The sequence below is a fragment of the Macaca nemestrina genome, chromosome 15 (genome assembly GCF_043159975.1).
Source record: "Macaca nemestrina isolate mMacNem1 chromosome 15, mMacNem.hap1, whole genome shotgun sequence".
NCBI classification, from domain to species: Eukaryota; Metazoa; Chordata; class Mammalia; order Primates; family Cercopithecidae; genus Macaca; species Macaca nemestrina.
In genome coordinates this window covers 108,761,534-108,773,902 of record NC_092139.1, presented here as the reverse complement: position 1 = coordinate 108,773,902, position 12,369 = coordinate 108,761,534, and the positions used below count along the sequence as shown (strand labels likewise).

The 12,369-nt window shown below is 48.9% G+C and overlaps 1 protein-coding gene across 1 annotated transcript; it reads left to right on the top strand.

Annotated features, from left to right (window-relative positions):
* Positions 1-8,237: 8,237 nt before the first annotated feature.
* Positions 8,238-12,094, top strand: LOC105464389 (actin, cytoplasmic 1-like). The gene is given in 2 exon segments (XM_071080642.1): positions 8,238-10,507; positions 10,510-12,094. Coding segments are annotated over 2 exon segments (1,281 nt in total). The 5' UTR covers positions 8,238-9,753; the 3' UTR covers positions 11,037-12,094.
* The last annotated feature ends 275 nt before the right edge of the window (positions 12,095-12,369 follow it).

Here is a 12,369-nt window from a genome sequence, read left to right as displayed (position 1 = left end):
AGCCAGCATGGTGCCAGCCGCCTGTAGTCCCACCTACTAAGGAGGCTGAGACAGGAGAATAGTTTGAACCTGGGAGGCGGAGATTGCAGTGAGCTGAGATCACACCACTGAACTCCAGCCTGGGTGACAGAGCGATACTCTGTCTCAAAAAACAAAAACAAAAACACCTTCAATGGTTACTCTTTGCTGTTAGGGTAAAGTTTCAATTGCAGGGTTTCGTACATGCTTACCTACCTTATTTCTCTGAACTTCCGTCCCTGCAGCCAAGTGGAATTATTTCTATTCTTCTGGTGCCATGCTTTCTCTGTTGTTGGGAGAGTGACACATATACTGCTTCTGTCTGAAACACCACTGCAGTCCTTTCTTTACCCACAAATTCCTGATCACCCTTCAGGTCTCAACTAACATATTCCTTTTTCTATAAAGCCCTGCCTCCAGAGCCCTCTGAGCCCTAGTTACACACTCCTCCTGTGCCCTACCTGGCAAATACCCTGTACTTATTTTATTATTTATTTATTTTAAATTAATTTTATTTAGTTTTTGATTTTTTAATTAATTAATTAATTTTTTGAGATGGAGTCTCACTCTGTTGCCCAGGCTGGAGCGCAGTGGTGCAATTTCAGCTCACTGCAACCTCTGACTCCTGGGTTCAAGCAATTCTTCTGCCTCAGCCTCCGAAGTAGCTGGGACTTCAGGCATCTGCCACGCCCAGCTAATTTTTTTGTATTTTTAGTAGAGATGGGGTTTTACCGTGTTAGCCATGACGGTCTCGATCTCCTGACCTCGTGATCTGCCCCCCATCAGTCTCCCAAAGTGCTGGGATGTGAGCCACTGTGCCCAGCCTTTTTTATTCTTATTTTTTGAGACAGAGTCTCGCTCTGTCACTGAGGCTGGAGTGCAGTGGTGCAATCTCGGCTCACTACAGCCTCTGCCTACCGGATTCAAGCAATTCTCCTGCCTCAGCCCCCCAAGTAGCTAGGATTACAGGGGCCTGCCACCATGCCCAGCTAATTTTTGTATTTTTAGTAGAGATGGAGTTTCACCATGTTGGCCAGTCTAGTTTTGAACTCCTGACCTCAGGTGATCCTCCCGCCTCAGCCTCCCAGAGTGCTGGGATTACAAGCATGAGCCACTGTGCCTGGCCTTCTTTTATTATTATAGTTATTATTTTATTTGTTTATTTATTTATTTATTTTGAGGCGGAGTCTCCCTCTGTTGTCCAGGCTGGAGTGCAGTGGCGCTATCTCGGCTCACTGCAAGCTCCGCCTCCCGGGTTCACGCCATTCTCCTGCCTCAGCCTCCCGAGTAACTGAGACTACAGGCGCCCACCACCATGCCCAGCTAATTTTTTGTATTTTTAGTAGAGATGGGGTTTCACCGTGTTAGTCAGGATGGTCTCGATCTCCTGACCTTGTGATCAGCCCACCTCGGCCTCCCAAAGTGCTGGGATTACAGGCGTGAGCCACCGTGCCCGACCTATTACTATAATTTTAATAGAGACAGCTCTCAGTATGTTGTCCAGGCTGGTCTTGAACTCCTGACCTCAAGCGATCCTCCTGCCTCAGACTCCCAAAGTGCTAGGATTATATGTGTGAGCCACCATTCCCAGCCTATCCTGTACTTTTGAATCACCTACATTGCACATCATATTATAGTTGCCTGGGTCCTTGTCAGCCTTTCCTGCACAGCAGGGAAGGTGACCATGTCGTCCATCTCTCTCTCCCAGCTCCTAATTTAAGATCTGATGAAGAGGGACTCAACCCAAACTTATTGATCAGATGAATATTGATTTGTGAATCTGGTCGGAGTTAGCGGATCCTCACCTGCCCCAACCTCATCTATGCTGCTACAGCAACAAGGGCTTTCTGGCCCTGAAAAGGACATGATCTAGCTTACTTGTCCATCAGGGTGCCAGTCAACCTCTCTCTCTTCTGGAATCTCAGATAGCTTGATTGGATTCTTTATAATTACACCAGAAAAGAGGAAGTGTTTACTCTGGGCAGTGAGCTCTAAAGGAAATGAAATGTCCTTCATGAGACCCCAAACTGAAGCAAAAGGAAGGTTGGAATGGAGGTCTTCCAACATGATATCCAGGACTCTTTCTACAGAACCCTTACTACTTTCTTTGGGTAGGAGGCAGGTCTTATGCTTCTTCAAGACCCCAGCACCTAGGACAGGAACTGGGACAGAATTCATAGCCATTGAGTGTTTATTGAATGAATAAAGAAAGAGGGAAATTCTATACATAAACATGCTCACAAACACACACTCACATGCACACAATATCTTTTCCACAAAATTTAAAAACAGATTGGTAAACTCACAAAAACAGCCACAGAACTTGTGACTTTCCATATCATTAGGCATGACTGTGCCACCATCAGGAATGAAATGCACCAACGGAACAAAAGGTAACCAAGGATCTTGCACTCTTTTAAAAAGAAATTATTTTTATAGAGACAGGATCTCGCTCTGTTGCCCAGACTAGAGTGCAGTGGTGCAATCATGGCTCACTGCAGCCTCCAATTCCTGGGCTGAAGTGATCCTTCCCACTCAGCATCACTGCAGGCGTGCAGTGCCATGCCCAGCTAATTTTGGTGTTTTGTTTTTTTTTTCCAGACAGTATTTCATTCTGTGGCCCAGACTGGAGTGCAGTGACACGATGTTGGTTCATTGCAACCTCCAAGTCCCGGGCTCAGCTGATCCTCCCACCTCAGCCTCCCGAGTAGCTGGGATTACAGGTCTGAATCACCATGCCGGCTTATTTTTCTTTTCTTTTTTTTTTTTTTTTTTTTGAGACGGAGTCTCGCTCTGCCGCCCAGGCTGGAGTGCAGTGGCCGGATCTCAGCTCACTGCAAGCTCCGCCTCCCAGGTTCACGCCATTCTCCTGCCTCAGCCTCCCGAGTAGCTGGGACTACAGGCGCCCGCCACCTCGCCCGGCTAGTTTTTTGTATTTTTAAAGTAGAAACGGGGTTTCACGGTGTCAGCCAGGATGGTCTCGATCTCCTGACCTCGTGATCCGCCCGTCTCGGCCTCCCAAAGTGCTGGGATTACAGGCATGAGCCACCGCGCCCGGCCTATTTTTCTATTTTTAATAGAGACTTTAAACAAGAGGGAGAGTAAGTCTTTGTACTCATTAATCAAGGACATTTCACTTGCTTTAGAGCTCCATGTTGCCCAGGCTGGTCTTGAGCTCCTGGGCTCAAGCGATCTGCCCACCTCAGCCTCCCAAAGTGCCGGGGTTACAGGCAGGAGCCACTGCACCCAGCCAAATTTTTGTATTTTTTGTAGTGACGGGGTCTCGCTGTGTTACCCAGGCTGGTCTCAAACTTCTGGCCTCAAGCCATCCTCCTGCCTCAGCCTCTCAAAGTGCTGGAATTACAGGCCATGAGCCCCCATGCCTGGCCAGAACTTGCACTCTTTATACCCCAACCCAACCCTTATGAAGCCTCTTCTCTGTGCCCAGCACTGTGCTGGGTACTAGGAATTCAAAGATGGGGTACACACTGTTCCTGCCTGGTGGCACACCATCTACTTGGAGAGAAGCTCATAGAGATAAATAGTTACTGGCCAGAGTGGTGGGGCTCCTGCAAGGCAAACATGGATGGATAATGCATGAGCATAAGCACCTGTCACACTGGCGCCTGAATGCTGCTCACCATGGGTATAGCATCATGTGCCCAGGCAGGAGAGGACACTGAAAAGGTGGGCCCCGCCAGACCACAAAGGGCCATGGGTACCACGCTGGGAAGTTTGGGCTGACACCTAGGTCCTGCTTTTCGTTTGGAATATGTGGTCTTTTTTTTTTTTTTTTTTTTTTTTTTTTAGACAGAGTCTCACTTTGTCACCCAGACTGGAGTGCAGTGGCGCGATCTCAGTTCACTGCTACCTCTGCCTGCAGGGTTCAAGTGATTCTCCTGCCTCAGCCTCCTGAGCAGCTAGGACTACAGGCGTGCACCACCATGCCCTGCTAATTTTTTGTATCTTTAGTAGAGACAGGGTTTCGCCACGTTGGCCAGGCTGGTCTTGAACTCCTGACCTCAGGTGATCCACCCGCCTTGGCCTCCCAAAGTGCTGGGATTACAAGTGCGAGCCACCATGCCCAGCCGTAGAATATGTGGTCATCTTATCTATCAATGAGCACATCTGTACAATAATTCAGTGGAATATTAAAATATGTTAACAGTATTGGAAACAAAAGCCCGATTGACTTCACAACTAGAAAAAATACCTAAATTTTTGTCATATATATATATATATATATTTTTTTTTTTTTGAGACATGGTTTCACTCTTGTTGCCCAGGCTGGAGTGCAATGACGTGATCTTGGCTCACCACAACCTCTGCCTCCCGGGTTCAAGCGATTCTCCTGCCTCAGCCTCCTGAGTAGCTGGGATTACAGGCATGTGCCACGACGCCCAGCTAATTTTTTTGTATTTTTGGTAGAGACGGGGTTTCTCCATGTTGGTCAGGCTGGTCTCAAACTCCCGACCTCAGGTGATCTGCCTGCCTCTGCCTCCCAAAATGCGGGGATTACAGGCATGAGCCACCGCGCCCGGCCTGGTCCTTTATATTCTAAAAGGATTCTCCAAATGATGGCAAAAGAAACTGATATGCAAATAAGATTTTTTTGATGCCTTGTACCCCCTAAGCTGATGCCATGTGTGGTAACTATAGCCACAATGTGTGGACCTATCAGACTGTGACTTTACCTAAAGGATCTCAAAATAGCTCTGCTCTGCTCTCTGCAGCAAGCAAGCGTCTGCTGTATTCGGCAGTAGCTCTTTCTTTACTATTGTTGCTATGTGACAAACTATTGGCTCTCAGTGTTAATCCAAGCCTGCCAGAGAAGGAGGGTGGGCAGGCGGCTTTGGGAGAAGCATCTTTTCTAGAATGTAACAAACAGGTCCTGAGCATTTCTTAGGTAACTGGCCCTGAAGATACAAATATCTGATTCAGTTAAATGAATATGAATCAACTCCTATGTGGCAAGCACTGTGTCAGGCAGCAGGGATACAAGAATAAATGGGCTGGGCACGGTGGCTCACGCCTGTAATCCCAGCATTTGGAAGGTTGAGGCAGGTGGATCACGTGGTCAGGAGATCGAGACCATCCTGGCTAACATGGTGAAACCCCGTCTCTACTAAAAATACAAAAAATTAACCAGGCAGGCCGCGCGTGGTGGCTTACGCCTGTAATTCCAGCACTTTGGGAGGCCGAGGCGGGCGGATCACGAGGTCAGGAGATCGAGACCATCCTGGCTAACACGGTGAAACCCACTCTCTATAAAAATACAAAAAAATTTAGCCAGGTGTGGTGGCGGGCGCCTGTAGTCCCAGCTACTCGGGAGGCTGAGGCAGGAGAATGGCATGAACCTGGGAGGCGGAGCTTGCAGTGAGCCGAGATCGCGCCACTGCGCTCCAGCCTGGGCAACAGAGTGAGACTCCGTCTCAAAACCAGGCACTTGTAGTCCCAGCTACTTGGGAGGCTGAGGCAGGAGAATGGCATGAACCCGGGAGGCGGAGCTTGCAGTGAGCCAGGATAGCGCCACTGCACTCCAGCCTGGGCGACAGAGCAAGACTCCATCTCAAAAAAAAAAAAAAAGAATAAATGAAACTCACCTGGTTTCTGTCTTCAGTTGCTCACTACCTAGTAGGAGAGACAGACTCATAAATAGGAAACAGCAAGCTCATGTGGGAGATGCAATGATAGAGGCTTGGGTGCTGTATAGACATTCAGAGAGTGCTTCAGATGAGTTCAACAGTGGGCATGGTGATGTGCCCGTGGGATGCCCACATGGAGATCATGCATGGACAACTGGACAAACAAGTCCACAGGAAAACCAGACTCAGTCCATGTTCTTGAGGGTCTTACTATCTAGTGAAACAGAAATGTAAACACAATGACACAATAGATCTATGACAGTATTTTTTTTTTTCAGACGGAGTATTGCTCTGTCACCAGGCTGGAGTGCAGTGGCACAATCTGGCTCACTGCAACCTCTGCCTCCAGGGTTCAAGTGATTCTCCTGCCTCAGCCTCCCAAGTAGCTGGGATTACAGGCATGCGCCACCACACCCAGATAATTTTTGTGTTTTTAGTAGAGATGAGGTTTCACCATGTTGGCCAGGATGGTTTTGATCTCCTAACCTCGTGATCCGCCTGCCTTGGCCTCCCAAAGTGCTGGGATTACAGGCATGAGCCACCGTACCTGGCCCAATGACAGAACTTTGTAGTGGAAGTTAACACAGAGGTTCACACAAAGGTGATGATATAACTACCACAGCCTGGAAATGTTGACGTTCATCTAGGAGACAACCTAGGAGCTGATTTTTTTTTGTTTGTTTGTTTTGTTTTTGAGACAGAGTCTTGCTTTGTTGCCCAGGCTAGAGTGCAGCGGCTTGACCTTGGCTCACTGCAACCTCTGCCTCCCAGGTTCAAGCGATTCTCCTGCCTCAGCATCCTGAGTAACTGGGATTATAGGTAACTGCCACCATGCCCAGCTAATTTTTGTACTTTTAAATAGAGATGGGGTTTCACCAGGTTGGCCAGGCTGGTCTTGAACTCCTGATCTCAAATGATCTGCCTACCTCGGCCTCCCCAAGTGCTGGGATTACAAGCATGAGCCACCGCAGCTGGCAGGAGTTGAGCCTTTTTTTTTTTTTTTTGAGACAGAGTTTTACTCTGTCACCCAGGCTGGAGTGTGGTGGCTGGATCTCGGCTCACTGCCAGTTCCGCCTCCCAGGTTCACGCCATTCTCCTGCCTCAGCCTCCCGAGTAGCTGGGACTACAGGCGCCCACCACCATTCCCAGCTAATTTTTTGTAGTTTTAGTAGAGACGGGGTTTCACCATGTTAGCCAGGATGGTCTCGATCTCCTGACCTCGTGATCCGCCCACCTCGGCCTCCCAAAGTGCTGGGATTACAGGCGTGAGCCACCATACCCCGCCAGGAGTTGAGTTTTGAATGATTCCGAATGGTTTTCCTGGGCAAAAGGAAGAAGCCTGTGTGAAATAATTGGACAACTGCTTGGCTCTGCAGTCCAGGCACAAATAAGGTGGACATGGCCAGGGCCGGCACAGCAAATCTGTAAAGCCCAGCACCCGAACGATGGGCATGGTGATGTGGCTTTTACTAGAGAGGGGAATATATGGCACTGCCTGGTGATGGAAGACGTATGGGGGTATCCAGGTTGCTAGAGGCATACAAGACAGCACGCCTTGGCCAAGCATGGTGGCACCTGCCTGTAGTCCCAGCACTTTGGGAGGCCAAGGTAGGAGGATCATTTGAACCAGTGGTTTGAGACCAGCCTGGGCAACACAGCAGGACTTCATCTCTACAAAATAATAGAAAATTAGCCAGGCTTGGTGGCGCATGCACACCTGTAGTCCCAGCTACTCGGGAGACTAAGGAGGGAGGATCACTAGAGCCCAGGAGTTCAAGGCTGCAGTGAGCTGTGATTGTGCCACTGCACTATAGCCTAGATGACATGGTGAGACCTCTGTCTCATAAAAAGAAAAAGAAAAAAAAAAAAAAGACAGCAAGGCTTCACCATTCCATGCTCCTCCAACCTGACAAACATCATATTCCATATGGACTGCCAAGACCGCAGGGCTTCAGGTGCATCTCCGTGAGACACAAGAGGAATGCCTGCCTGGTCTTCCTCCTTGCAGTCTCACTGCAGGTTGATCTTTTGTACTACTTTGATTCATCTTTGCATAAATAAAAATAAATGCAATTTCAAATCAAATCCAAATTAGTACCTCGGTTTAAATTCTTGAACTTCAGTTAAATTCTGTGCTTTGACCTAGCTCAGCTTTCTGGGTAAGATAAACAGACTCTTGGCCGGGCGCGGTGGCTCAAGCCTGTAATCCCAGCACTTTGGGAGGCCGAGTCGGGCGGATCACGAGGTCAGGAGATCGAGACCATCTGGCTAACCCGGTGAAACCCCGTCTCTACTAAAAAAATACAAAAAACTAGCCGGGCGTGGTGGCGGGCGCCTGTAGTCCCAGCTACTTGGGAGGCTGAGGCAGGAGAATGGCGTAAACCCGGGAGGCGGAGCTTGCAGTGAGCTGAGATCCGGCCACTGCATTCCAGCCTGGGTGACAGAGTGAGACTCCGTCTCAAAAAAAAAAAAAAAAAAAAAAAGAGAAACAGACTGTTGATAGGGCTGATGAAATCACTCTTGCTGCTGCCAAACGTGTAGAAAAACCAGTAGGGAGATTCATTAAGTGATTTATTTATTTATCAGAAATGTATTGAGGCCAGGCACGGTGGCTCACACCTGTAAAGCCAGCACTTCGGGAGGCTGAGGCAGGAGGATTGCGTGAGCCCCGGAGTTTGACCAGCCTGGGCAACATAGTGAGACCCTATCTCCACTAAAAATAAAAATAATTAGCCAAGCGTGGTTGTGCTTGTAGTCCCAGCTACTCAGGAGGCTGAGGGGGGAGGGTTACTTGAGCCCTGGAGACTGAGATTGCAGTGAGCCATGATTGCACCACTGCACTCCAGACTGGACAACAGAGTGAGACTTTGTCTCAAAAACAAACAAAAAAATTATTGAAGTGGCACCTTATGTGGCAAACAAAGGGTGAGTTTATTTAATCTATAGAGGTCTTGTAAATGGATGAGAAAAAGAAAAGGGGGGAAAAATAGGCAACACCTCCCAAAACAATAAGCAGTTGTAGCTGACTAACCCTCAGGAGAGTGCTAATAATTCCCACCTCCTAGTGTCCACATCCTTGTGTGATCCCCTCACTTTGCTTGTGGGCAGAACCTATGACCCACTTCTAATGAATATGGCAAAGGTGGTGGGCTGTCACTTCCAGATTATATCATGTTATATAAGACTCTATGTTAGCAGATTGAATCAGTAGATTTCCTTGCTGGCTTGATGAAATAACCCACATGTTACGGAAGCCCACTTGGCAAGGGACTCTGGGTGGCCTCTAGAATCTGCCAGAGGCCTCCTGCCAACAATAAAAAGCCAGGGCCCTCAGCCACATAGCCACAAGGAAATGAATTCTGCCAACAATCTGCACGAGCTTGCAAGCAGATTCTTCCCCACTGGAGCCTCCAGATGACAATGTAGCCCAGTCCATACCTTGATTGCAGCCCTGGAAGACCCTGGGCAGAGGACCTGGCTAAGTTATGCCTGGACTGCTGACCCACAGAAATTGTGAGACAAGGCCCGAGCACAGTGGCTTACGCCTGCAATCCCAGCCCTTTGGGACGCTTGAGCCCAGGAGTTCGAGAGCAGCCTGGGCAACAAAGTAGAACTCCCCACCCACCCCACCTCTTTTTTTTTTTCTTTTTTTTGAGACAGGATCTCACTCTGTCACCCAGGCTTGAGTGTAGTGGCATGGTTATAGCTCACTACAACCTCTGCCTCCTGGGTTCAAGCAATTCTTCAACCTCAGCCTCCCATGTAACTGTGTCTACAGGCTCGAGCCACAAACACCTAACTAATTTTTGTATTTTTTGGAGAAATGAGGTTTTGCCATGTTGGCCAGGCTTGTCTTAACTCCTGAGCTCAAAGCTATCTGCCTGCCTCAGCCTCCCAAAGTGCTTGGATTTGCCGTGTTGGCCAGGCTTGTCTTGAACTCCTGAGCTAAAAGAAATCCACCTGCCTCAGCCTCCGAAAGTGCTGGGATTACAGGCGTGAACCACCATAGCTGGCTAGGCATGGCATGTATGTGTAGTCCCAGGGAGCTCGAGGATCACTTAAACCCAGGAGGTAGAGGCTGCAGGGAGCCATGTTCGTGCCCCTGCACTCCAGTGTGGGCAACAGAGTAAAACTCTGTCTCAAAAAAAAAAAAAAAAAAAAAAAAAAGAAGGAGACTGCGTCCGCCCCGCAAGCACAAAGCCTCTCCGTCACCACTCCGTTGCTTGTCCACACCCGCAGCCAGCTCACCATGGATGATGATATCGCTGAGCTTGTTGTTGACAACGGCTCTGGCATGTGCAAGGCCAGCTTCACAGGCGAGGATGTCCCCTGGGCCGTCTTCGCCTCCATCGTGGAGTGCACCAGGCACCAGGGCATGATGGTGGGCATGGGTCAGAAGGACTCCTATGTGGGCAACGAGGCCCAGAGCAAGAGAGGCATCCTCACCCTGAAGTACCCCATCGAGCACGGCATCGTCACCAACTGGGATGACATGGAGAAGATCTGGCACTACACCTTCTACAACGAGCTACGTGTGGCTCCCGAGGAGCACCCTGTGCTGCTGACCGAGGCCCTCCTGAACCTCAAGGCCAACCGTGAGAAGATGACCCAGATCATGTTTGAGACCTTCAGCACCCCAGCCACGTACGTGGCCATCCAGGCCGTGCCGTCCCTGCACGCCTCTGTCCGTACCACTGGCATTGTGATGGACTCTGGCGGGGTCACCCACACTGTGCCCATGTACAAGGGGTATGCCCTCCCACATGCCATCCTGCCTCTGGACCTGGCTGGCCGGGACCTGACTGACTACCTCGTGAAGATCCTCACTGAGCACAGCTACGGCTTCACACCACAGCTGAGCGGGAAATCGTGCGTGACATCAAGAGGAAGCTGTGCTACGTTGCCCTGGATTTCAAGCAGGAGATGGCCATGGCGGCCTCCAGTTCCTCCCTGGAGAAGAGCTACGAGCTGCCCGATGGCCAGGTCATCGCCATTGGCAACAAGCGGTTCCACTGCCCCAAAGCGCTCTTCCAGCCTTCCTTCCTGGGCATAGAATCCTGTGGCATCCACGAAACTACCTTCAACTCCATCAAGAAGTGTGACGTGGACATCCGCAAAGATCTGTACACCAACACAGTGCTGTCTGGCAGCACCACCATGTACCCTGGCATCACCAACAGGATACAGAAGAAGATCACCGCCCTAGCGCTCAGCACAGTGAAGATCAAGATCATTGCTCCTCCCGAGTGCAAGTACTCCGTGTGGCTCAGCAGCTCCATCCTGGCCTCGCTATCTACCTTCCAGCAGACGTGGATCAGCAAGCAGGAGTACGACGAGTCCGGCCCCTCCATCGTCCACCACGAATGCTTCTAGGTGGACTGTGACTTAGTCGCATTACACCCTTTCTTGACAAAACCTAACACGCAGAAAACAAAATAAGATTGGCATGGTTTTATTTTTGTTGTTGTTTTGTTTTGGGCTTTTTTCTGGGCTTGACTCAGGATTTAAAAACTGGAACGCTGAAGGTGACAGCAGTCGTTTGGTGCAAGCATCCCCCAAAGCTCTACCATGTGGCTAAGGACTTTGATTGTAGGTTGTTCTTTTTTTTAATAGTCATTCCAAATATCGTGAGATGCATTGTTACAGGAAGCCCCTTGTCCTCCTAAAAGCCACCCCACTTCTCTCTAAGGAGAATGGCCCAGTCCTTTCCTGAGTCCACACAGGGGAGGTGATAGCATTGTTTTCATGTAAATTATGTAATGCAAAATTTTTTAAATCTTCGCCTTAGTATTTTTTATTTTGTTTTATTTTGAATGATCAGCCTTCATGCCCTACCTTTTTTGTCCCCTAACTTGAGATGTATGAAGGCTTTTGGTCTCCCTGGGAGTGGGTGGAGGCAGCCAGGGCTTACCTGTACACTGACTTGAGACCAAGTTGAATAAAACTGCACACCTCAAACAAAAAAAAAAAGGCAGAGGCTCTGCCCTCATGACCTAATCAACCTGACCACCTCTCAGAGTCCCACCTCCTAATATCATCACCTTGGTGACTAGATTTCAACATGATTTTTGGAGGAACATATATATACATTCAAAGCTGGCAATCATACACACAAGGCATACGTGAAATATAATAAGTACAATTTAAAGATAAAGCCAACATTTGTGTAATCATTATCCAGGCCATGAAATAAAATATAGCGAGTCTTAGCAGACCAGTTCCCAACTGTGTGACCTTCCCATATAGCCTTTGCTTCTCTGAAGTTGTCACCACTACACTGACTCCATCACTGTTATTCCCTTTCCTTCTGGCAATCCAGCCACATTAATGTGTAAAGCTGTGATTTGTTCGTTTTATTGCTGTGTGATTTCCACTGTATTAATAAACCACAATTTAGTTTTCCACTTTACTATGAACAAACATTTGAGGTCCCCCCCTACTTTCTTTTTTTTTTTTTTTTTTTTTTTTGAGACGGAGTCTCACTCTGTCCCCCTTGCTGGAGTGCAGTGGCCGGATCTCAGCACACTGCAAGCTCCGCCTCCCAGGTTCAGGCCATTCTTCTGCCTCAGCCTCCCGAGTAGCTGGGACTACAGGCGCCCGCCACCTCGCCCGGCTAGTTTTTTTGTATTTTTTAGTAGAGACGGGGTTTCACTGTGTTAGCCAGGATGGTCTCGATCTCCTGACCTCGTGATCCGCCCGTCTCGGC